Source organism: Dermochelys coriacea, chromosome 8, assembly GCF_009764565.3.
Source record: "Dermochelys coriacea isolate rDerCor1 chromosome 8, rDerCor1.pri.v4, whole genome shotgun sequence".
Taxonomy (NCBI): Eukaryota; Metazoa; Chordata; order Testudines; family Dermochelyidae; genus Dermochelys; species Dermochelys coriacea.
The window spans coordinates 60,731,273-60,759,043 of record NC_050075.1 but is presented as its reverse complement, the minus strand read 5'-3'; the positions used below and the strand labels follow the sequence as shown (position 1 = coordinate 60,759,043).

Sequence of the window (27,771 nt, the reverse complement as noted above, 5' to 3'; positions counted from 1 at the left end):
TGAAGACTTTTCCCCAAAAGGAGTTTACTTGGTTAAATAAAGATTTTGAATGAGGGGAAAGATTTTGCACATAAACAAGAATTACAGTGGCAGAACCAGCAGCTCGATACAGCAAGGGAGACCCAGTCAAAGATGTTCTGGGTCTAATTCTGAGAAATGCTGTCTCCCATAGAACTTCCCCAGTAAAGGGGCAAATACCAAGTGGAACGTAATGGTCAGGGTGCAAGTGTTTGGGACAAAAGTGCTATAAGTCCATGATGAGTAACACCCACCCACATTCTGTATAAATGAATCCTGCTTCCATCCCCAGTTCAACAAAACACTTAAACACATGCTTAAAAATATGTGTGTAAGACCCATTAAAGTGCTTAATATGATCTTAAGTGCTTTGCTGAATGGAGGCCTGTATGTCACTGACCTTTCAGTTGTAGCATATCCCCACTTGCGTGTTATCCCAAAGATTGCCAGAATTTATCCCTCAAAGTTTAGCAGAGAAGCTGGGATGACACAAAATTTACAAATGAATGGCAAATTAAAAGTTCATTCCACTTGGTATTTAATGACATAAAGACGTACTAAATTGCTTAGTCTTGTCCCTTTATTGCTGTTCATTTAGCTGCAAATAATATAATACAAATATTTGAGTGCAAAGACTAAACTATACAGCTTAATTTAAATAGAGAGAACAGATAAATGGAATAAGAAAATACCGTAAAATGTAGTACTATAAAATTAATTAAATAGGCATTTTTCTATTAAAATATGCAGTAGTTAAAATTCTTCAGTTATATAGTTAAAAATCATATGTAGTTAAAAATCATCACATTTTTCCTTTTACTTAATTAATGTTCCTGTGTGCTTGTGGTACAAAAACCTGTGCTTAGTGTAGGAACTATTGCAGTAACATTAATTATGTGCAAACGATAAGTGTAAAGACTTTGATGGTGACAACATTATGTTTTCTAAATACGATGGACCCAGGAGAGAGGATGAATTTTTTAAAATAATATTTTTAGATAAAGTTTAAAGTTCTCACTGTTAGATATGATTTTGTGGAAAGAATTCGTACGTTCTCGTAGTTGAGTTTAAAAGGCATAATATCTTGTCTGAATACATTACATCTAACACATCTTGCCAATATGCTGCATATCTCTTTACAATAAGTTAAATTAATCACTGACTACAGCTTTCTGAGCCAGGTCCTTCAGTGGGGTAAATAGATGTAACACCATTGAAGCCAATGGATCTATGTCCATTTGCACCAGCTGAAGGTTTGTGTTTAGGATGCTGTGTATTATACTTTGCTACATTAGTTAGAATCCAAGGAGGTTAAATTTTTTTATAACCAAATGGTAAAGTCTGATTGCACATCTTGGAACTCACTGAAGGTAAAAGAGCGTGATCGCCTTCTAAGAGCAGGATGGCCAGACTGCTCCCTTCCCTTAATCAGGTCTAAATACATGTCAGATCTCAGGAAGCGGGGGTAACTGTCTTGTTCCATCAGCCTGTAGACTTTGGCCTGTGCTGCATCAAAGCTGTCCAGTGTAGGGTGAGTAATGTTCTGAGCAGTGACTTCTTTCGTGTGGAAGTCAAGATTAACCTGGAAAAGGCCAAAAAACATGCAGTACATTAATTCATTTTATATATGGCCATTAATAACAATAATACTTAACTTGGGAAAACCACTTTCTACTAAATACTTTTAATTGCATATAAGTATTGTGAAATCCACTGAGTCAGCATTTGTTAACTGCTACCAAAGAATCACCACAGATCTCTACTAAGAACAGGGGAAAACTGATAATCAAAAATATGTCACTTTTTGGCGGTACCTTTTGTTTAGGGCTGACTTACTAATGGTACCCACTGCACATTTGCTGCTGATACTGGCACGGAGAGATTTTGTGCCCAGTCCTGCAAAGTACTGAGGTATCTGAATTCCCACTGAAGCCAACTGGAATCAAGGACACTCAGTCTTGCAGGTTCAAAGCTTTATATCATCTAAATTGACTAGATACTGTTTTAATCTTTCATGTCTGTGGAGCATTAGTAACAGGAAGGTTAGAATATTCTAATGATTAAAGTGTGCAGCAAAATTATTTTCTAATGGATTTTTGACTACTTTGGAGGGAAAAAAGGCATATTCAAGCTCGGTTACAGCTTAAATACAAATTATATTATTATTGGCTATTCTCATGGAGCGGTGGATTAGTATAAGGATTATGTTTAGATAGAAATTAATAAATTCCATACAGCTTCAAGAATGTCTTCTGTAACTTATTTATTTTATATTTTTCAAATTCCTCTTGGTGCATTTACAAAATATAACACACATAGTGCATCTGATGAAGTGAGCTGTAGCTCACGAAAGCTTATACTCTAATAAATTTGTTAGTCTCTAAGGTGCCACAAGTACTCCTTTTCTTTTAACACATAGTGTGTATGTGAAAACTGAAAATCAGTTAATGATAATTAAACGACCAAGTCCCCAAATTTTCAGAACCTTCCTAACTATCCTCTCAGAAAAGGCCTTTTAATATGCCCTGCTGGACAGTAAACTTAATTTCTGTTGGTGGAAACAAGTTCCAAAATTGAGAGCTCTTTAATGAGAGAGTTCTCAGCACACCAATGAACAAATCTACAGGCAGTCAGCTTGAGCATCCCAACTGATCTCAACAGCTGGGTTGAAGCATGACAAGAGGATACACAGGGCCAAACACATTCGGGATGGTATAGCGGAGAACACAATCCGTCTTTGCTGGTATCAAAGTAACAGCATATCAGTTAACTGGTCAGTATGACACTATCAGGCAATGTGTGATTTCCACCACCTTGTTCTAGGTTCCCTCCTTCCTGTTCATCCCTTACAGGTCATCAGTGTAGCAAGATAACCTATGAACAATATATAAAATGAAGGGAGCTTTTAGGGATGCTGTATCAATAGTTCTTGCTATAGCTTGGTTCACCCCAAACGGTTGGTATAATGGCACACTGGGCAAAATAATATTCCTCTTCAGAAAATTCAAAACTCTTGGATTCACGCAGGGCCTGATCCTGCATAGGTGCTGCATGATAGAATGTAAAGGGTGTTGAAACCACTCAGCATCTCATAGGATGGGGCCATTACTCTTTGAGAATAGACCAAACCAAATAGGTTCTCTGCCTTGGCAGGAGCAGTGGTAAAACCCCAAGATCATACAGGAATGATGAGCCTAATTTGTACCATTCTTTAAATCACTTCCTTGTACTGAGCAGTGATACTTTTTCTGCACTACATCAGCAGATGATTTTTAGATTTGTCAACATTTAACATTTCCTCTACCAACAATAAGAAAAGAACACAGAAAATAGGAGCACAGGCAATCCACCTATTCTTAATCTGTTATATAGAATAATAGGTAATAGAGATGCAAAAGGCCTATTAGGGGCCTGATCTTCTAGTCATTACTCGGCCCAAACCCTCATTGACTTTAGTGGGAGTTTATCATCTGCCAGTCAGTCCATCCTCCTGCTAGTGCAGGGAAAATAATTATTTTATTCATTTACACGAAGGATTCTTTACAACACTCTGACAGTTGATATATATATTTAATATATTTAATATATTAATATAATTTGCATCTACTTTAAAAGCCTTTACACTTCCAGACCAGTGTAAATGAGAATCAGTCCCAAATGTATCTTGTATGTGTTTGTCTTTAACATACCATACTATACACTCATCACTCAGAGATTCCTTCAGAAAAAATAGAACAAAAAGAAATCCCAAACCTATGCCAATCAGGTCTTTTCTCTGCTTAAAATGTTATAATTATTACCTCGAAGGGTATGTTTAATTTATTGATTTGTTTATTCATTTGGCATATTAAAGAAATCATCAGAAAATCTCAACAATATAATAATCTGTAATGCTGTTTAGCAGACAGAATAATTCTACTGTTCTAGAAGCAAAGTTAAACGTACACAAAACAGTGTTTGACAAATGACCGTTACTGTTGGGTGGGTGCATTATTATGACAACATGTCTTAATTTATTCAACATGATGTTAAATCAGATGTTTATATATAGCAATGAGAAGTTTGAAAATTCCTTTATCTAGCATGACATATTTACCCTATAGTCTTTTTTGTAGGGTTAAAAGAATAACATGGGGGCAGTGTGGAGCGGAGAGGAGAGAAAGAGAAAGTTCTTGTGGGTGTTGGGTCCCATACTTTTTTCCAAGCAGTTATTTGATATTTAAGATGTAGCATTCCTGTGGCAAGGTACACATGATAAACTGCTGCAACTTCATCAAATGTTAACCTTCATGGCTGAATGGATGATGATTCCGTGTATGCATTTATGAAAGACAGATTCTATCAGAGGCAGCTTGTATCAATAACTGTATATCTTCAGTTTTTACTGTACCTCTTTTGGAGCATCTTTTCTTATGAATGTCTCATAAATTGTCTTGGCTTTAGGAAGAAGTTGATGAGATGTTTTGTTCTTCTTATAATTCTCACAGGCTGTCCAAAACTCAATATTTTCCTCGCTGAACTCAGTTTTCAGAAACCTTGTAAAGGCATCCAGTCCGGCTATAAAAGGGAGCATTGCATTGTTAATTCACAGAAGCATTAAAGGACCATCCCTCTTAGACACTAGAACATAGTTCCTCTATTTAAATTATGTAACAACACATGTTTGGTCTCATTTTGAACTATTCTCTATCTCCATATTACAGACTTTTCTTTTACATCACAAATAAGTGCAATTTAATTGTTTTGCAGTCAGTCCAGAGGTAATGATATCAGGCTTAGGCATAAATTTTAAATATGGCCTCTGATTTTGGATGCCCCTTTGGGACACAACAGGGCCTAATTTCAAAGATACTGACCCACATAACTCCTCTTGATCTTAATAGCAACTATGGGTGCTCAAAATCTTTAAAAAAACAGACCATACGTGGTCACAAATTGACAGAGGCACCCAAAAAATGTGGCCATTATTGACCATTTTGGCCTTAGTTTTGCTTCTAAATCAGACCTAGGATGCCTCAAATACCATTTAAATCTTGATTGTATTCACAAATAGGCTGTTTCCCAGAAATTAGCCTAATTCAGAAGATAGTTTAAAAGATAACGTAAATAGAACCTTACAATTTTTTCATTTGCATATAATTAGCATTGCCAAGTTGTTCATGGTATCCCCTTTATTAAATATACTTAATGTGCAGAAATAACTGGAATGTTACTACTGTCAATTACCTGCAATGGGAAAATTATAAAGATTGTAATGGTCACCACTATACAGGAAGACTGGTTTTTGCTATGTACAGCATTTATCTTTAAAGGGAGGAAATGAAACAAATCTTTTATCAGTAACTTGAGTGTCAGGCATTAGGCAATTAAATGTGTCATGGGTGGCTGACCACTTTTGTCTATTTTGTCTATATCCATCCCTGGGCCTTTGTTCTTGCCCTCCATGAACATTTGAGCAATGTTGCAATGAAAGATGGCATTTGATGTAAACATTGGTATTAACACCTTGGTCACGTCCATCCTGGCCTGCCAAATCTGCGGACAAACCTTTGCCTTCTACACCTCCATAAAAGCCTAAATAGCCTCAGGGTGCCTTATCCAGCCTTATGTATGTGGCAAATTCTCCAAGTATCTATTTGACTTTTCACTACTTACTCTAAATGTCAAAAAGAAAGGAGTACTTGTGGCACCTTAGAGACTAACAAATTTATTAGAGCATAAGCTTTCGTGAGCTACAGCTCACTTCATCGGATGCATTTGGTGGAAAAAAAACTCTAAAATGTCAGTTTCCATCAAGAAAACACTACTAACCTTTCTGGGAAAGCAGTTTGTCAAAGGATTCACCCCAATCTCACCGCTTCTTCAGGGGGCACACTATACAAGACACAAAAAGTGCTTCTCATGAAGTGTGTGTTTCGTGTATTTATGAAGGTATTGTAATATATATTACCTGCTATTTCTCTCACTTTGTCTTATTGCACAAGGTGTCCTGATTAGATTACTTTACAAAAGAAGTTTTTTCTGCTAGAGACTTCAAGAAAATTGGTTGATGTTTTGCCCTTGAAATAACACTTGTTAGAGAAAATGTTTAAAGCAGAGCATTCTGTCTTGAGTGCTTGTTTGCATTGTGCTCCAAATCTTTAAGGAAAATTTACATCATGCAAGGGTAAAGATCATAATTGAAACCAGGTCAAGTACCTTTTAAGTTTGAAAACATGACGGCTTAGTAGCTAAACTTTCAGAGATGTGATTTTGATTGCAATCAGTCTGAGGCTATGTTACCATGGTCTATTTTTTAACAGAATACAGGAAATACAACCAGTTTGAACACAGTCACCACAGCATGATAAGGCAATAGCCTCATAAGGTAATAACACACGTAGCCTGGTTTGTTTACCACAAACATTTTTCAAATGTCATGTTATTTTGAGAGACTGGGTTCTTTTTATAAAACTCCATGTATTCTTTATCAAACATGTCAAGCTGCATGTATTTTTCATTGATCTCAAACTTTCCACTGTTTAGGACAATAGAGACAACTATTCACATTTCTTGATAAAACCATTTGTAAAATTACTTTTGTAACACTTTGTAGATTAACTTTGAACACACAGCTAGGTTGTATTTTATTTCTGAAAAAAGAAATGGAGTAGGGTCTGAGACGATATTGTACCAGGTCTCTGACCTGGTCCTAAGTCTGAATCTGGAGATCAATATATTTAGTCAATTTCTGAATAATATACTTACATACCACATAGCAGTTTTCCTCTGCAGAGCTAAAAGCATGTACAAATGAAATTGGTCTCATTATCCCCAGATAGAAAAACTGAGGCACGAAGAGGTGGAGTAACTTGCCTGAAGTCACACAGTAGATTTGTGGTTTCAGAGTAGCCAGCCGTGTTACTCTGTATTCACAAAAGAAAAGGAGTACTTGTGGCACCTTAGAGACTAACAAATTTATTAGAGCATAAGCTTTCGTGAGCTACAGCTCACTTCATCCGATGCATTTGGTGGAAAAAACAGAGGAGAGATTTATATACACACACACAGAGAACATGAAACAATGGGTTTTATCATACACACTGTAGGAGAGTGATCACTTAAGATAAGCCATCACCAACGGCAGGGGGGGGAAGGAGGAAAACCTTCATGGTGACAAGCAAGGTAGGCTAATTCCAGCAGTTAACAAGAATATCAGAGGAACAGTGGGGGGGTGGGGTGGGAGGGAGAATACCATGGGGAAATAGTTTTACTTTGTGTAATGACTCATCCATTCCCAGTCTCTATTCAAGCCTAAGTTAATTGTATCCAGTTTGCAAATTAATTCCAATTCAGCAGTCTCTCGTTGGAGTCTGTTTCTGAAGCTTTTTGTTGAAGTTAGCCACTCTTAGGTCTGTGATCGAGTGACCAGAGAGATTGAAGTGTTCTCCAACTGGTTTTTGAATGTTATAATTCTTGACGTCTGATTTGTGTCCATTTGGTGACAATGTATACCTTCAATCAGCGGCACTGCGATGGGTACCCGCATGGCCCCACAGTATGCAACATTTTTATGGCTGCTTAGAACAACGCTTCCTCAGCTCTCGTTCCCTAATGCCCCTACTCTACTTGCGCTACATTGATGACATCTTCATCATCTGGACCCATGGAAAAGAAGCTCTTGAGGAATTCCACCATGATTTCAACAATTTCCATCCCACCATCAACCTCAGCCTGGACCAGTCCACACAAGAGATCCACTCCTGGACACTACGGTGCTAATAAGCGATGGTCACATAAACACCACCCTATATCGGAAACCTACTGACCGCTATTCCTACCTACATGCCTCTAGCTTTCATCCAGATCATACCACTCGATCCATTGTCTACAGCCAAGCGCTACGATTATAACCGCATTTGCTCCAACCCTCAGACAGAGACAAACACCTACAAGATCTCTATCATGCATTCCTACAACTACAATACCCACCTGCTGAAGTGAAGAAACAGATTGACAGAGCCAGAAGAGTACCCAGAAGTCACCTACTACAGGACAGGCCCAACAAAGAAAACAACAGAACGCCACTAGCCATCACCTTCAGCCCCCAACTAAAACCTCTCCAATGCATCATCAAGGATCTACAACCTATCCTGAAGGACGAGCCATCGCTCTCTCAGATCTTGGGAGACAGACCAGTCCTTGCTTACAGACAGCCGCCCAATCTGAAGCAAATACTCACCAGCAACCACACACCACACAACAGAACCACTAACCCAGGAACCTATCCTTGCAACAAAAGCCCGTTGCCAACTCTGTCCACATATCTATTCAGGGGATACCATCATAGGGCCTAATCACATCAGCCACACTATCAGAGGCTCGTTCACCTGCGCATCTACCAATGTGATAGATGCCATCATGTGCCAGCAATGCCCCTCTGCCATGTACATTGGCCAAACTGGACAGTCTCTACGTAAAAGAATGAATGGACACAAATCAGACGTCAAGATTATAACATTCAAAACCAGTTGGAGAACACTTCAATCTCTTTGGTCACTCGATCACAGACCTAAGAGTGGCTATACTTCAACAAAAAAGCTTCAAAAACAGACTCCAACGAGAGACTGCTGAATTGGAATTAATTTGCAAACTGGATACAATTAACTTAGCTTGAATAGAGACTGGGAATGGATGAGTCATTACACAAAGTAAAACTATTTCCCCATGGTATTTCTCCCTCCCACCCCACCCCCCACTGTTCCTCTGATATTCTTGTTAACTGCTGGAATTAGCCTACCTTGCTTGTCACCATGAAAGGTTTTCCTCCTTCCCCCGTGCTGTGGTGATGGCTTATCTTAAGTGATCACCCTCCTTACAGTGTGTATGATAACCCATTGTTCATGTTCTCTGTGTGTGTGTGTATATAAATCTCTCCTCTGTTTTTTCCACAAATGCATCCGATGAAGTGAGCTGTAGCTCACGAAAGCTTATGCTCTAATAAATTTGTTAGTCTCTAAGGTGCCACAAGTACTCCTTTTCTTTTAGTAGATTTGTGGTAGAGCTGGACATAGAACCAAATCAGGTCTCCTGACTCCCAGTCCAGTGCCTTGGAACCAATAGTGTAGTCAAAAGTAAATTTAGATAAACTGAGTTTGCCCACTTCTCATTTGGGGAATATGGAGTTTAATTTAGGTTAGTCTACCCCCTTCTTTTTACCACTACAACACTGAACTGGACCCAATTTCTTCCCAATAGAGAATAAAGTTTGGCTGTCTTTTTACCTTGTCCCAAATGCTGTGTGGAAAACTGAGATGGCTTCCAAAATTGCTTGATCCTTTTCTAACTTAAATCTCTTTAATACTAGTTTATGTGGTCTGGCTTCCCTGACAAATTGTGTGGATTCAGAAAGACTGGATGAGGTGAAATTCCAGTCACATGGAAGGAATTTAGGGTAATGACCATTTTGTTCTTTAGAAAACTGAAGGAAGCTTTGTCATAAATATTACTCCCCTTCCTAGAGCGAGTCATTGCAACTAAATATGTAATTTTTAGATAGAAAGAGCATAACAGTTCCCAAGAGGTGCAAGCACTGAAGAAATTAGTCTTGTAAGAACTGAATGCAAGGCCAATGAAGTGGGGGGATTATATAATGGAGGAAATAGATAAGTGAGCCCTTAAGGAATCTTTCAGTTGTAGGAAAAACTACAGATCCTTGACCTATATGTCTGTTTGTGTCAGGGGGAAGATAAGTTGCTATAGCTGCTCAAGGGACTTAGTAATAGTGAAAGATAAACTAGACTTCTTTAGACCAAGTATGTAGTCCAGAACACAAGTAATGCCAAAAGATGGTGGGTTACATTTTTGCTGGTTTAGATATGGAACAAGTCATTCAGATCTGAGGACTCCCTGGGTCAAACCAGAAGGCTCACAGGTCCAAACCTTTGGAGTAGCAATGAATGCTTTGACAGGAGAGGCCTGAGGAGAATGGACACCAAGATCTGTTAGGCTCTGCCATGTTTTAGGGCAGCAGGTTGGTTAAATGTTGAGTTGGCTTGGTAGTAATGGGCATCTTCATGGCCATCAGGCCATTCAGCTGTGGAGTTCCGTAAGACCCAGTTCTCTCCCCTTACTATTTAAAATCATGAGACATGGACTAAATGCCAGCAATATAAGGATTTTACTCAGCTTTATACTACAACTAGTCAAAAGGGTGAATTTTCTCGCACACACATATACATACACACAAATATCCCATCTAAATTCTGAAATTTTAGAAAACTTTGACCAGCTGTACTTCACATAGAATAGAAACAATACCATCTCTGTCATCCCTACCTGAGATCAACACATGGATGAAAGGCAGTTGACTGAGCCATAACTAGGCCATAACAAGGACATAGTGTTATTTATTGGAAGAGAGAAACACTTTGGAGAACTATCAACCACTATTTTGACATTGCCCTCTCTTGAGGTTTTCTGTCCATAAATCATGAAGAGGATTTGATGCCTCAGTTCCCTTTACATTAGATACCCAAATGTGATCCACTACCCACATAGTCGTGGCTGCTAAAATGCAACCTTCTAGCTACAGATGGCTTGGAAACTATTCCTCATCCTGTTACTTGCCGACTTGGCATGATTTTAGGTGCATGGGGAGGGAGTTTAAAAGAGTGGTAGGAAAAGTTTTCTAGGCATCTGGGTCACTTCTGCAATTAATTAGAATGGCCCTGGATCTCTGAATAAAGTGCAAAACTCACCTTTTCAGCTTAGCCTTCTCTTACCAACAACGAAGGGGAGACGGGGAACTAAACCCAAATCCACCCAAATCCAGCGAACAAATGAATCACTCTGCCATTCTTGTATGGAAAGAAGAGTATTGATTTGCTGGATTTTAGTCTTTGGATTTTTAAATGCTTGGATATTATAGTAGTAAACATAGTTACAAATACCTAGATGACAGATTCAAGTGCTTAGGTTTCAGCCCCCTGGGAACCTTTGTTATAGACCCAGAACCATAGTTTAGGCCTTGAGAGCCTCCTCCATAAAGATACTTGTCAGCCCATTGTCCCACTCAGTATGGGCTTGAAAGGTGAAGATAGCAGTTACTCAAACAGGCAGTGTTCTGGTCAAAAGAGGACAGCTTCCCTGGCATGTTATTCACTGCTGGAAGCCTGAGTCTTGTCCAAACTGGTTAGGATTAATAACAAAAAAAATGAAAAGAAAGGAGAGAAAAACAAATAGAAGTCATTAGATGCTCTGAAACTGTCTGTGGTGGAAAGGATGGAACTTTTTTGGCCATGGAGTTTTTGTGGTTTCCCAATAGTAGGGAGCTGCAGAGGCAATTCTCAAACAAATAACCGGTGAAACCCTGGCAAAACTGTAGTCACTGGCAAACTTCCCAATGGCTTTGTTGGAGCCTGCATTTCATGCTAAGGATTTGTAAGGGAAATAGTACAGCATGATACTGTAAACTCAGAGCTTTTATGAGGACACTTGGTGGTTTATGTCAACAGGGTCATTGGTCACTAAATTATTTCATTGAGATCTTTCTCAGAAACCATAAGATTTCCAAGAAAACAGAAATGTTTGTCAGCTACAAAAGGGCCTGAGCATGCCACCCTACAATCAGTACAGTGACTTGCAAACTAAGGTGCTCATCAATGTGAATAAAGGTGGGACTATCTGGTACTACATATAAAAAATAAACAATAAAAATAAACTGGCCCATAAGCACTAGGTACACAAGGACAAATTCCACTGGGCCTAGATTACATGAAAATTATTGGTGATATGAAGAGTACCCAGTATATTTTCTTTCATCCCTGCACTTTTCCCCCTTCCCCCAATTGAGGAAAACTTGATGTATCATAGAGTTAAATAAACATGTGGATTAGATTATGATCATATTCATTCTGAATAATACTTTATACATGAAATAGTCCTTTTGAAGTCTATGGGACTACTGGGGACTAAAGTACTGTTCTCTGTGAATACCAGTATCACAGTGTGGCCCACTGTAGTGTAAAAACACTCTTTGTTAGCAAACTTTATATATACTGTATGTATGCCAGGTTAGATAACTTGCATTGCATTATGCTAAACTTTAAAATAACACAGATCTTAAAAGCATTATTCGATGCAAAGCTTGAATGTACACGCCGAATCAGAGACAGCCATTTTCTGATAGGAATTCTCAGTCTCTTTATATTTTACAATGCTCACCTTGAAGTTTTTGTCAAGTTCTCAAATTTCTCAAGACTGACACTTTCATGGAATTCAGCCTTTTGCAGGAGAAGGCTCAGCCTATTTCTTTTTTCCTTAGACCTGCAAGAGAGTTTTAGCAGCTTTAAAGCAACCTTTGTGAAAGTTTTAAAATGTTCCTCTTTGACTAATTTTTACTCTCGGCATAGTTGATCATTTCCTCATACACACAATTACACTAATGTTGGTGCCATTTCTCTTTATTTGTCATGCAGATTAATGAATTTCTTCCTTTATCTTTCCATACATTTTAAATATTTAAACATTAAGCATATCAAATTATTTACGTATAAAAGGGTAATGAAAGTCTTCATTTTCAGGCTTATTTTTCCCTATTTATTTTGAAGATAGGTTTTTTAGGGGGGTTAATGCTGATGAATCTGTAAGAGTGGGTCAACATCTTCTGTTGTTCACTTTTAATAAAGGATGAAAAATGATTTTCCTCCCATCAATTGTAGCTACTAAAAAGAAACGTTCATGGATCAAAGTTAGTCAGATTTTCAAAAAGCATTTTCTCTACGCTTCACCTTAATAACTCCTCTTCTTATTTGTTTTGCTTGATATATTGTTTGATTTGCTTCTTATTCTTGCCCTTAAAAATTCCCTTGGTAAATGAATATTTTATGTGTACATTTCCAGTCTAGCAGTTCATTAATTTTTACAAATATCTGTCACAAATAAAAAGACTGTACCTTAAATTCACACTTATCAACTATGCAATAATAATCCCTTGTCTACATAGAACACTTGAGAGTATCAGTAAAACCTTGGAACTTACCTGGTCTTGATTTCTTTGTTTGTCTCCTCTTTATTTGTGGATTTCATAACTTTACAATAGGTCTTCTCCTTCAAAGAGGAAATATTTAGATGGGGAAATAAAAACAGTGGATTCTCCATCTTCCTGTGACAAGGATTCTAATGATCTCAAAATGTTTCTCTAGTTTACTTGCAGCAGTTCCATTATTGTACCTTGTTATGTTTCAGTTTAGGAGGATACTCATGAACAGAAACTGACTCCGAGTTGCTTTTCAATTGGTAGTTGATAGGTGCCCAAAACAGGTAGCAGAAAAGAGGGGGTTCTCCACTTCCTCTGTAATGAAAGCTGCCCGTACACAAGCAGAGTTCTGTCTTACAGCCGTCACTTAGGGAAGTGAGATTAAAAATTTGCAAATGGCTGTTGATCAGGAGGATAAATACAGCAGTTACTACAGTGCAGTTTATGGTTATGCTTGTGGAACATGATATTTTGCTAGCTGTCAGCATCATTTCCCCCTAAATACTTTCATAAAATATAGAATTTTATTTTTAAGTAAAGTCTGCAGGGGAGCACCGTGTTGCACAAAATAACACATGACATTATCTAAGCGCTTGGAATAATTTTAAAGAAACCTAAACCAATATTTTTCATCTTGGGAACCTAACACTAGGCACATAAATCCATGTTAGTTACTAACTGAAAGTGGCGTGGTTCTCAGAGGTGCTGAGAACTCCCATTAAAATCATTAGAAGCTGGAGCTGCTCAGCATGCCTAAAAATACAGATCTTTATTTTGGGGTGACTTTTCAGAAGTGTTGAGACTCTCAAAATCCATTGACGTTAATGGGAGCTACAGATGGTGAGATTCTTTGAAAAGTAGGACCTGAATGCCCATATCCTCAAAGGTATTTAGGATCATAACTACCATTGAAATCAATGGGAGCTAATCACTTAAATGCCTTTAAAAATCCAACCCTTAGTACCTAACTATAAGCTTAGATGCCTAATTTTAGGCACCTACATTTGACATTTTTGGTTTTAAGACTGTATTGGCAGCCCTGCGTAGGTGAAATTCTCTGCTGAGTTACAGCACAGTCTTCCATATGCTGGCTCTGCAGTATGTTCAGACTCCATGCTCAGACAATCATGGGCTTTTCTGCTGAGACTTACTACAATGGTGATTTGTTGTTGTGTGAACTCATGTCCTTCAGGTCCAGTTTCACATGGACACCAAAGTTACTGGTTAGAAAACTAATTTTGGTAACTAGTCATCTAGGTCCAGGTGTGAATTAGTTACCTGGAAGTAAAAAGCTCTTACTCAATTTCTAATCCCTTGATCTACGCACTATAATAAATTAGATTTGTTTTTAAAAAGCAAGCCTCATAGAATCTTATGGCAGATCAGGAATTGGATTTTTATACAACTGAACAGTTAACTGCATTCCTGATAAGTGTATCAATTGCTTCATTGAATCAGTTTGGAAAATCCCAACCCTTTCCCATATATCTGTCTGTATTAGCCGTTCTGGTTAATTGTTTACTGAATAACAGAAAACCCCACTTAAATGCATAAATAGTTTTTGAAACAGATACAATTAAATGGATTGCTGCACTTACCATGCGGGAAAACACCAGAAGAGAAGAAAAAATAGTTGATTGATCAAAATGTGATGTTGGAAAAAGCCTGGAACAAAGCATTCCAATATAGTATCACAGAAGTTAGAGGTGGAAAGGACCTATTAAACCCCCAAATCAATTCTCCTGCCCATCCCACTTTGTTCTCTACTATACATTTTCCAGTGTCTTGTCCAATCTTCTTTTAAATGATTGAGGCTTTTATCATTTCCTTTGGGAGTGAGTACACTATTTACACTTCTTAGAAAATGTGTGTTTTTTTTAAACTGATAAAGAAATCTGGTTGTGCATTCAGCCGCAGTGCAGCATGGACAGCTGGCCTGGAAGCCAGATGCTGTCAAAAAAGTGAGTTCTGCTTAAGTTTCTTTAAATGACACAAAACCCCGGCAAATGGGTGACCCATTTAAACCAGGTTGAGCTTTTACTAGTAATATTCCTGCAAGTGGTTAGATGGATCTGTGTGTTACCATGAAGTACCCACAAGAAATCAGAGAGATTTTTTTTTTAAACCAGTGGATATTTTTCTACACCAATTAAAAAAGAAAAACATTTTCTGTAGTAAATCCTGTCATTAAATAGTCACTGATTCATTAATTTACATCAGAATATTTGTTTTGATCATACCAACCATCATCTTCCCTACTGAACAAACTGCCCAGTTACCCTGAAAACAAAGCTGTGGGAACTGGCTAAGAAGAAGGTAATTGGAGAATATAGCTATCAGTAGTAGTTTGAATCATTGAGATTGTAGACTGGGATTAGACACAACCTTCTATTTGGCTGTGTCTTGGCTTATATGAACACTATGGTATTATTCATTTTGTGATTTAGACATCTGGAAAATTATCAAAGATTGATCCACATTATCTGATATTATAATATTTACCTGAGTTTTGTATAATGTAAGTGCTTCAGTATTCACTTAGAGCAAGAACAAACATATATGTTACTGCAATACCATACTACTTCTGAAATGCTATTTAAAAGTATAATAGCGATAATATCTTACAGTTCATCCCCAAGGATCTCAAGAATTTTCCTTGTACACAGTTCACAAAAATCATCTAATCCACCATGAAAATGCTGCTGTCTCTGGGGTGAAACAATAGCTGTTTAGCAGAACACAGCAAAACTACAAACAACTTAGATGAAAAAGTTAAGCCTACCTTAAAATAAATTAAATTGCAGGGGGGATTTAGGTCAGATGAATGTCATTGCCTGAGTTAGAATTTGTCCAGGATGCCAGGGTTAGCATCCATATTCTCTCAAATAGTGTCATGGGAATCTTGGTTTTATCTCACATTCAAGTTGCATCACCCCCAAAAAGCACAGTACCCCTCAATCACATGATAGGACCCCGTTTCAGTACTGACTGAGAAGCACAAGCACGGAATTATGTTTTAAATTATTCACATATATGTGTTCCTACAAGGTCTGTTGTCTTTTTGCTGAATAGGTCTGAACTGCATAATTTGGGAGCTGTGTGAGGATCATAGCACAATGTGGGACAACTATAGGTTAGCGTTCCTTTGAGCCACCTGGTAGCTTGCAAATAGTGTTCTGTATGACCATGTCAGTGATCCAAGTTCAATGCCTATCTCATTTTCTCACTCCCAACGATGGTGGGATTTGGACATGTCACAGGGTTGCCACATCCAGCACAGAAAGCCTTGCAACTCTTCAGGTAACTTTGATATGCTTTCGGAGGAATATTTGTCCTAGTCTCCTTGGCAAGGGTGCTATTGTGATGCAGTCCATCATGTGGGGAGGATTTGATGAGATTCTGCTAGAGGTCCTGTGATGGCCTACCTTTGCTAAACAGGGTTAAAATAAAAACAGAAATATATGATCAGGTAAAACTCCAGTGACTTTTCAGAAGAGAGACTAAGTAAATGTCTCAAGCAGTAGCAGTACGTGAAACCATGTAGTTTATCCTCTCACCCCGGTCTAAGCTAAAACAGATCCCATGGGAATGAAAGCAAAAGAGGGAGGTTATCAAGAGACATGTCTACCAAAAATGTCTACAAGATACAGTTAAAAATTACACAATAGTGTGAGCTCATTGGTCTACTTCTAGTTTTCTGGACAGCCAGGCAATGGAGCCAGGTTTAACACTGAGTCCTATGCTCTTGGTCCCCATAATACCAGGGCTGCATGTGCTGTAGAGACATGCCAACCCTTGGGAAAAAGATAGGGCCTCATCATCACTCAGTAACAGCCTATGTGATCAGTAAAGAGTTTTGAAGAGACGTCCACCAAAGGCCTCCTTAGCAGGGTTGGAATGGTCTGAGGTAATCAAAGTGGTGAGGAGAAAAGGACAACATAGTTCCATTAGGAATATAAAGTTCCCAGAAAGGAGAAGAAAAAGAGGTTCACTTTTGTGATTCTGCATCATATTGCTTATTGCCATAGAAGTACTTAATGTGAAATGTATGTCACAAAAGTTGGGTGGAAAATATCCAGTTAGAAACCATATTCTAATATTTATGAATCTTTGAGAGGGAGTTACATTTTTAACCTGTATTTCCAGTTTCAGTGTTAGTCTGTACATCACATCCTGCTTATTGTAAATTACGTTTAACCACATAACAGCCTTTAGTAATGGTTTCTGCCTGTCACGAAAAAAGTCAAACTTTGTTCTAAATTTTCTGAGGCAATATTAGTCATAGCTCTTTCCCACCTATTAAGGATTGTGTAATACTTTGTGTATGTTAATCTGTCACAATTTTATTTCATGGTAATTTAAATTCATGAATAAAAATGCTGGCAACTGTAGACTTAATAGTTCATATGGATGGATTTAAGAAAGGTGTATAAGATCAAACTACATCCATAACTGAATTACTTTCTGGTGGCCTTACCCATTAAGTCATCTGTTCCAAGCCCAACCCAGTGTTGGTTTCTCTCCCCTGGTATATTTTGAATGGCTTGCCCAAAGGACTTTTAAATGAGTTGGAGCAAGGAGGTTACATTGTAGAGTCTTAAAATTTTAGTTTAGTAAAGCATGCCAATAGCATGAGTACAGTATATGGCACTGTAATATGCAGCTCCTGAGAATTCATTCTGAATTATTGAAAGAAAGCATGGAATGACCATCAACTCTTATTTTTAATGCATTCATTAATGGAAAATTAATATTAAAATCCAGCTCCATGAAATATCCAATTTGTATACAGCCCAGATTGTATTTTGTTAACTGCAGCCCAGCCAGTGGCTGTGGAAAGGCTGCCCCATATGTGGAGCTTCAGGAGGAATTCTGGCACAACCTAGTATCCTGGGGAATATCTCCTGCAATGGCAGGTCCACCATCCTTTGAAAGGCTCCAATGTATGCTCCCCAGCTGCCCAACCAGTGTGAAAATGCAATTCTGTCACATTTTTCTTCCCCTCCCTTCTGCCCTAAATATTCTGCCCTAAATAATAGGGGCTGATTTTGGCTCCTGCTTTGTCTATTATAGACTGCTCTAGTGGTGGATAGAGGCTGTACAGGAGTTGCAAGGCACTGGGGCAGAATTCCCCTAGCACAGAAGCTGCATAGGGTGATGTAAATGGCCCTATGCTGCTTTCCCCGGGAAACTCCAGGGTGAGAGGATGTATGCACATAATCCTGAGTGCTATAAGAATTCAGGGTTGCTCTAACTTGCTTTGGGGGCCATTTCAGCCTCGACAGCAATGAAGAATCCATAGGGCACAAATGTGATGGAAAGTCAGCTTTGCGGATTTGAGCACGCAAACACCAAAGGCCATTTCTGAAAACGTGGGCAGGTCTTCTGTGCTCTTGTGTTTGTCATTCTCAGCAGCAGCAATGAGGAGGAGCAGAAGGCTAGATTCTATGCAGAAACATGCATCAAATATTTTCTGATATCTGTTAGCAATAACCAGACTGGTTTATGGAGCCAAAACTTCCCCAAATTCACAGTATTTTATATTCTCTGACCGTTCTTAACCAGCTGTTCTCATTGTATTGGAAACACCTTTAGATGGTCACTATCTTTGTTCAATAGAGGCCTTAGGAAAACAGACAGTTTTCAGAATAAGCTCTCAAAATATGTTTGATCTTCTGGGGAGAAGTGAAGGATAGAAAATATATATTCCCTGGTTTGCTTATGGTACAGAAATAAAGTGGTGATGGAAGAGGGAGAAGAACAGTACAGAAACCAAATGTTTAGTACGTCAGGAGAAAAGGGAACTCGCATACACAAAGAAGATCAAGAACGCAGGCATGGTTAAGCGACATGTGAAACCAGCATTTAGCGTGTCTGTTTTAACGAGTTGACAGGAAATAGACTCATGGGGTTTTGTTTGTGGTACAGATAAGTCAGAGGCTAACACTCCAGCAACATCCCATGTCTTACTTTTCATGAACCAAAATAGCGCACAGTTGTTGGCAGGCAAAGAGTTCAGTTTTGTTTATTCAGCCCAAGTATGTTATGTGCGGTTAATTGTTCACCTTGCTTTGACTCATCATTAATCTAGCTAAGCCTCCAAAAGCTGCTAGCTCCATTCCTACTAGTGCACCTTTTCCCTCTTCTCACCTCCTAAATGACCTACAACTACTCCAAAATCTTTGATTCATACAATTTGATTTTGCCAATTTGGTATTTGGGAACCCAGCTAGGGTTAACCCTCACCATTACAAAAATAAATTCTATGTACATTCCATTACTCTGATGCCACTGACTTCAGTGGGCATTGGACTGGATCTTTATGTCCTGATTCAGCAAGGCCTAATATTAAGCATGTGATTGAAATCTGTCCAGCTTGTTATCATACTTAAAGTTAGGTATATTCTTAAAAACCTTGATGAATCAGGCTCTAGTGCTCAGCCCTTTATTAGCTGGCACATACTTGGATATCTTTTAAGATCTGTCCTTCCTATTACCTTTTATAATTGTGCATGAAGCCAAAGTTTTCCTTTTGTTTACCTGACTTCAATAAAAGTTTTGAGTAACTAAAATCCTTGAGTCCTTGTGTCAAACTGCCCTCTGCAGGTATCTTCTTTATATCATTTGCACACTTAAGGTATCTGCACATAATCTAATTTAATGAATGTAATACCAAAGCTCACTGAGTAAATGTGAAGAATACATCAATCCACTTCTGAACATGTGCTATTAACAATACTTGATAGATTCAGACAGCATGCTTGTTAATTTGTGTTCCTAACCATATATGATTTCGAATTATGAAAATTTGGTTTAGAGGGGTATTTTAGCACCCTATTCAGGGTATGATAGGTGTCACATATACCCATTTGTCTCAGTCTGATAGTGATCTTACTGAGAAATGGCCTGTAGCTAAAACAGAAATTCTCTCTTTTCACATACACAACATCAATTACAAGATTTAATATTGATTTCTTATCGACATTCTGGAGGTTAAATGAGGGGGGAAATGCCTTTTAAAGCTAATGCACCAGATAGCAATTTGACAAGAATGCAAAGCACTTATTATTATTTGTAACTTCGCATATCTGACTAAATGCTCAGGAAGTCTAGACAATAGGGATCACCTGCAAACTAAAGAAACTGGGTGAGAAGCTTAGCTTGCTAACTGATTTCCCCCCAGTATACATACAGGGCTTGAGCCTTAGCCCATCAAGATCAATGGAAGTCTTTCCAATGGATAAGGCCCATTTGAGGATCCTTTCATTGAATTTGTTTGTATTCCTTATCTTCTCATATACAAGCTATTTGACAGGTTTTAAAATTTAACTTCCTCTCAACTTCCCCTGGGCATTTACTGTTAGAAGCCAGGCTAACCACAGTTTAGCTAGACAGTGAGTATATGCTTAGATTTGAGTAATTCTGTTGGTGTTGGGAATATACATAAAAGGCCAAAGGGACTGAACTACATATAATTACTGGAATTTATTCATTTATGATGCATCAGCTAATTGGTGCATTTTCACTTTTCCTGTTGAATCAGCAGCTAATGTGGGAAACCAAGACAAATCTTATCCAGTAGTAGGAAAAGTTAGTGTGGAGGAAAAAGAAGGATTGACACATGGCTAATAGAGCACATTCCTATTTTGTGCCAGAAAGCTACAGTTTTTATTGTAAATGTATAAGCCGGTAGCCTGCTTTAGCTTCAATTACCTGATAATACTTTTCAGAGTAGCAGCCATGTTAGTCTGTATTCGCAAAAAGAAAAGGAGTACTTGTGGCACCTTAGAGACTAACAAATTTATTAGAGCATAAGCTTTTGTGAGCTACAGCTCACTTCATCGGATGCATTTGGTGGAAAAAACAGAGGAGAGATTTATATACACACACACAGAGAACATGAAACAATGGGTTTATCATACACACTGTAAGGAGAGTGATCACTTAAGATAAGCCATCACCAGCAGCAGGGGGGGGAAAGGAGGAAAACCTTTCATGGTGACAAGCAAGGTAGGCTAATTCCAGCAGTTAACAAGAATATCAGAGGAACAGTGGGGGATGGGGTGGGAGGGAGAAATACCATGGGGAAATAGTTTTACTTTGTGTAATGACTCATCCATTCCCAGTCTCTATTCAAGCCTAAGTTAATTGTATCCAGTTTGCAAATTAATTCCAATTCAGCAGTCTCTGTTGGAGTCTGTTTTTGAAGCTTTTTTGTTGAAGTATAGCCACTCTTAGGTCTGTGATTGAGTGACCAGAGAGATTGAAGTGTTCTCCAACTGGTTTTTGAATGTTATAATTCTTGACGTCTGATTTGTGTCCATTCATTCTTTTACGTAGAGACTGTCCAGTTTGGCCAATGTACATGGCAGAGGGGCATTGCTGGTACATGATGGCATCTATCACATTGGTAGATGCGCAGGTGAACGAGCCTCTGATAGTGTGGCTGATGTGATTAGGCCCTATGATGGTATCCCCTGAATAGATATGTGGACAGAGTTGGCAACGGGCTTTGTTGCAAGGATAGGTTCCTGGGTTAGTGGTTCTGTTGTGTGGTGTGTGGTTGCTGGTGAGTATTTGCTTCAGATTGGGGGGCTGTCTGTAAGCAAGGACTGGTCTGTCTCCCAAGATCTGTGAGAGTGATGGGTCGTCCTTCAGGATAGGTTGTAGATCCTTGATGATGCATTGGAGAGGTTTTAGTTGGGGGCTGAAGGTGATGGCTAGTGGCGTTCTGTTGTTTTCTTTGTTGGGCCTGTCCTGTAGTAGGTGACTTCTGGGTACTCTTCTGGCTCTGTCAATCTGTTTCTTCACTTCAGCAGGTGGGTATTGTAGTTGTAGGAATGCATGATAGAGATCTTGTAGGTGTTTGTCTCTGTCTGAGGGGTTGGAGCAAATGCGGTTATATCGTAGCGCTTGGCTGTAGACAATGGATCGAGTGGTATGATCTGGATGAAAGCTAGAGGCATGTAGGTAGGAATAGCAGTCAGTAGGTTTCCGATATAGGGTGGTGTTTATGTGACCATCGCTTATTAGCACCGTAGTGTCCAGGAAGTGGATCTCTTGTGTGGACTGGTCCAGGCTGAGGTTGATGGTGGGATGGAAATTGTTGAAATCATGGTGGAATTCCTCAAGAGCTTCTTTTCCATGGGTCCAGATGACGAAGATGTCATCAATGTAGCGCAAGTAGAGTAGGGGCATTAGGGGACGAGAGCTGAGGAAGCGTTGTTCGAAGTCAGCCATAAAAATGTTGGCATACTGTGGGGCCATGCGGGTACCCATCGCAGAGCCGCTGATTTGAAGGTATACATTGTCACCAAATGTGAAATAGTTATGGGTCAGGACAAAGTCACAAAGTTCAGCCACCAGGTTAGCCGTGACAGTATCGGGGATACTGTTCCTGACAGCTTGTAGTCCATCTTTGTGTGGAATGTTGGTGTAGAGGGCTTCCACATCCATAGTGGCTAGGATGGTGTTTTTAGGAAGATCACCAATGGACTGTAGTTTCCTCAGGAAGTCAGTGGTGTCTCGAAGATAGCTGGGAGTGCTGCTGTCAGGGTGCCAATGCCTGAGATGATGGGGCGTCCAGGATTTCCAGGTTTATGGATCTTGGGTAGCAGATAGAATACCCCAGGTCGGGGCTCCAGGGGTGTGTCTGTGCGGATTTGTTCTTGTGCTTTTTCAGGGAGTTTCTTGAGCAAATGCTGTAGTTTCTTTTGGTAACTCTCAGTGGGATCAGAGGGTAATGGCTTGTAGAAAGTGGTGTTGGAGAGCTGCCTAGTAGCCTCTTGTTCATACTCCGACCTATTCATGATGACGACAGCACCTCCTTTGTCAGCCTTTTTGATTATGATGTCAGAGTTATTTCTGAGGCTGTGGATGGCACTGTTTTCTGCATGGCTGAGGTTATGGGGTAAGCGATGCTGCTTTTCCACAATTTCAGCTCGTGCATGTCGGCGGAAGCAGTCTATGTAGAAATCCAGGCTGCTGTTTCGACCTTCAGGAGGAGTCCACCCAGAATCCTTCTTTTTGTAGTGTTGGCAGGAAGGTCTCTGTGGGTTAATATGTTGGTCAGAGGTATGTTGGAAATATTCCTTGAGTCTGAGATCCATAAATCTGGAAATCCTGGACACCCCATCATCTCAGGCATTGGCACCCTGACAGCAGGATTGTCTGGCTATGTAGACTCCCTCCTCAGGCCCTTCGTTACCAGCACTCCCAGCTATCTTCGAGACACCACTGACTTCCTGAGGAAACTACAGTCCATTGGTGATCTTCCTAAAAACACCATCCTAGCCACTATGGATGTAGAAGCCCTCTACACCAACATTCCACTCAAAGATGGACTACAAGCCGTCAGGAACAGTATCCCCGATACTGTCACGGCTAACCTGGTGGCTGAACTTTGTGACTTTGTCCTGACCCATAACTATTTCACATTTGGTGACAATGTATACCTTCATATCAGCGGCACTGCGATGGGTACCCGCATGGCCCCACAGTATGCCAACATTTTTATGGCTGACTTCGAACAACGCTTCCTCAGCTCTCGTCCCCTAATGCCCCTACTCTACTTGCGCTACATTGATGACATCTTCGTCATCTGGACCCATGGAAAAGAAGCTCTTGAGGAATTCCACCATGATTTCAACAATTTCCATCCCACCATCAACCTCAGCCTGGACCAGTCCACACAAGAGATCCACTTCCTGGACACTACGGTGCTAATAAGCAATGGTCACATAAACACCACCCTATATCGGAAACCTACTGACCGCTATTCCTACCTACATGCCTCTAGCTTTCATCCAGATCATACCACTCGATCCATTGTCTAGAGCCAAGCGCTACGATATAACCGCATTTGCTCCAACCCCTCAGACAGAGACAAACACCTACAAGATCTCTATCATGCATTCCTACAACTACAATACCCACCTGCTGAAGTGAAGAAACAGATTGACAGAGCCAGAAGAGTACCCAGAAGTCACCTACTACAGGACAGGCCCAACAAAGAAAACAACAGAACGCCACTAGCCATCACCTTCAGCCCCCAACTAAAACCTCTCCAATGCATCGTCAAGGATCTACAACCTATCCTGAAGGACGACCCATCACTCTCACAGATCTTGGGAGACAGACCAGTCCTTGCTTACAGACAGCCCCCCAATCTGAAGCAAATACTCACCAGCAACCACACACCACACAACAGAACCACTAACCCAGGAACCTATCCTTGCAACAAAGCCCGTTGCCAACTCTGTCCACATATCTATTCAGGGGATACCATCATAGGGCCTAATCACATCAGCCACACTATCAGAGGCTCGTTCACCTGCGCATCTACCAATGTGATAGATGCCATCATGTGCCAGCAATGCCGCTCTGCCATGTACATTGGCCAAACTGGACAGTCTCTACGTAAAAGAATGAATGGACACAAATCAGACGTCAAGAATTATAACATTCAAAAACCAGTTGGAGAACACTTCAATCTCTCTGGTCACTCGATCACAGACCTAAGAGTGGCTATACTTCAACAAAAAAGCTTCAAAAACAGACTCCAACGAGAGACTGGTGAATTGGAATTAATTTGCAAACTGGATACAATTAACTTAGGCTTGAATAGAGACTGGGAATGGATGAATCATTACACAAAGTAAAACTATTTCCCCATGGTATTTCTCCCTCCCCCCCACCCCCCACTGTTCCTCTGATATTCTTGTTAACTGCTGGAATTAGCCTACCTTGCTTGTCACCATGAAAGGTTTTCCTCCTCCCCCCCCCCTGCTGCTGGTGATGGCTTATCTTAAGTGATCACTCTCCTTACAGTGTGTATGATAAACCCATTGTTTCATGTTCTCTGTGTGTGTGTATATAAATCTCTCCTCTGTTTTTTCCACCAAATGCATCCGATGAAGCGAGTTGTAGCTCACGAAAGCTTATGCTCTAATAAATTTGTTAGTCTCTAAGGTGCCACAAGTACTCCTTTTCTTTCTGATAATACTTTGTGCTTATATAATAACTTTATTTCAAGGACCCCAAAATGCCATACAAAGGTGGGTAAAGTATTATTATATCCATTCTATAGATAGATAATTTCAGGACCAGAGAATTCAGTAACTTGCTGAAGGTCATATACATACAAGAGCAAGTCTGTGGGGGATTTGGGTATAGAACCAAATCTTCTGTGTACCATTTCTGTTCTCTAATCACTAGATTGTAATCACAAATTAGCCTTTTGTGAATGAGGCTTATTATTTAAAAGCCCTCAAGCTATACAACACAAAGTCAGCTCTGCAAAGTCAAAGCAATGTTTCCTTAATAGTTTATTATAGCTAGAAGAGCACAAATACCCTTGTTAAGGTATAGGATAGGTCCAAATAGGATCATAGATTCTGGATAGGTCCAAATAGAATCATAGAACTGTAAGGGACCTCATCTGGAGGAATCTTTCTCCGATGACAAAGCAAAAGCTTCTGAGGATCCCACAAATACAGGAAGTTCCTTAAGACTCTCTTTTAGGGTGAAATCATGGTCCATTTGGACATGTGCTGATTTTGATAGGAGTCTTTCCATTGATTTTAATGGGTTGGACCAGGAGAGGCAATGGCAAAACTATAATTGATTTCCATAGGACCAGAACATTGTCTTTATTAAAAAATATTTGGTAGATAACATTAGTAATGGAATATGTGGCTTAAGTTCTTGATTTGAACATATGTTTCTTTTTTATGCTACAGCTTTGAAACCAGCAGAATTTTAATTCACTCTAGGTACATGCACAGCTCTGATTACATGAATGAGTTCAGTTGGGCACTGGGAGTACAGTGGAATAAACAATTATAGAAGTCCCTTTGAGTCATTTGTGTTTTGATTGAGTCCTTCTTTTAATCGTTTTTATCCTCTTGCCAGCCAAAATGTTAACTTTGCCTACTTTACTCCAGTGCCTGTGTTGCATCACCAGTACAGGTTTATCCACAGCGGGATCCTGCAGCTGCTTCCATTCAGATCAGTTTGTACCAGTTGCATGGCTTGCTTGACTTTCAGTGATGTGTGTGTGTGTGTGTGTGTGTGTGTTTTATCTGCCAGGGTAGGAAACAACATTCATCTGTTGTGCTAAGACTTGAAAATTCTCATGCCACCAAGTCTTGGCTATACTGTCAATGACAAGAATGGAAAGAAACTCTCTTGAGGAGAATAGGCTGACAGTGTATTCCATCTCTCTCTTCTCCCTTCTCTCAACAGTCTGCTTCACCTTCCTGATTTTGAGAGGAATGCAATTAGCAGCCAGGAATTGCTGTTATTTTAAAACCAAAACTTAAACTGACATTAAGTACGTCTTTCTGAACCTTCCCATAGGTTAATTTGAGAGTGTGCATAAACTTTCAATTTTATTATAGTTATTATTTAGGAATTACAAAAAGGCCCTCCATGCATAAATTCACCATCAGTGCATAAGGATTACTTAAATGAATAGAAATGATGCATATAGCAGTTGTGCAGGATGCTGTAGTTGATTCTCCTTAAAATTATGTTATTCAAAATGGTACTGGACAAAGAACTGAGAATTCATCCTATAATTGCCCTATATTTACAGCTGCTTCTGTCTCCAAATTACTTTAGCCACAGGAGACAGTTAGAGTGGAGATTGCTAAAAAGCAGTATTAAACGGGTTTTCTACAGACTCAAATCAAGGAGATCAGCACTATATTAATGCTGGATTCACCAAAGAGCTATTGGGAGGGTATTGTTTTCTTAATGATAATTGAGTTTGCATTTATGTTTGTAGTTCATCAACAGTATATGCTCCTTGGGGCAACAACTGTATCATCCTCTATGTTTTTGCGATGACACCCTTCCGTTGGTTATCAGTGACATTTTAACCAGTACCAAAGACACAGGCCTCTGACACTTAAGTAAAAGGATTCCATTAATTGGACAGTGCCAGAAGCTTCATAATCTGTATGTAGGACAACCATGATCAGGTACACCTAGCCAATATGTTAAATTCTGACAGTGCTGAGGACTGAGTGAGGCCCCATTCAGCAATGATATGCATCTGGGTGACTCCTTGGAACCATGTGCAGTTCCTATTGAAGTCAATGGGTTTCCTTATGGGCACTGTCTAAAGTGCTTGGGGGATCTGCTCAGATTACAGAGACTGGGGCGTGGCCACTGCCCTTTGAAGGAGTGGTGAACTAATTAGTGAGTTTGTGTTGATCAAGAAGGTCTTGAGCAGTGTAAGACATACATTTCTGGGGTGCAAGGCTGGGACTTGGGGAATTTCCTAGTCTCTCTCTATATACATAGTTCATGAGTGGCTTGGGAAAGCCTTCATGCAACTTAGCTGGGTATGCCTCTGCATGCTGATGGCTGAGTGAACAGAACCTGGAGGAGTTTGCTACTCACTGGCATAGCAGTTTAGGAGACAGCCTGGGCAGGAGAGGAAAAGTGGGCACAGCAGTTCCACAGTCCAGATTGCATCCCGGGGCATGTCACATCTATGAAATCAGTTTCATTGTATTACCAGTCTATCAAAATGACCCTTTTGATCGCTATCACTTCAACAAGAAGGTGTCAGTATTGGGAGCTTTGTTTGTTGATCCATCCTGCTGCATGTCTCTCAAAGATAAAGTGGTTTGGAGACTGGATTCCATCTTTTATTATAAAAGTAAATTTGATGTTTCATTGAGCACAAGAGATCTCATTGCCTTCTTTGTGTCTACATTCTTCTC

General features: G+C 39.6%; 1 protein-coding gene and 1 long non-coding RNA gene across 3 annotated transcripts in view; one reads left to right on the top strand and one right to left on the bottom strand.

Moving 5' to 3' along the window:
• The window catches only part of LOC122461270, a 177,193-nt gene that overhangs the window by 127,237 nt on the left and 22,185 nt on the right, over positions 1-27,771 (top strand). The gene's annotated exons all lie outside the window — the stretch shown is intronic.
• LOC119860772 (regulator of G-protein signaling 18-like) lies at positions 540-13,486 on the bottom strand. The gene is given in 6 exon segments (XM_038414882.2): positions 540-1,600; positions 4,409-4,575; positions 5,830-5,866; positions 5,868-5,892; positions 12,223-12,324; positions 13,040-13,486. Coding segments are annotated over 6 exon segments (711 nt in total). The 5' UTR covers positions 13,159-13,486; the 3' UTR covers positions 540-1,339.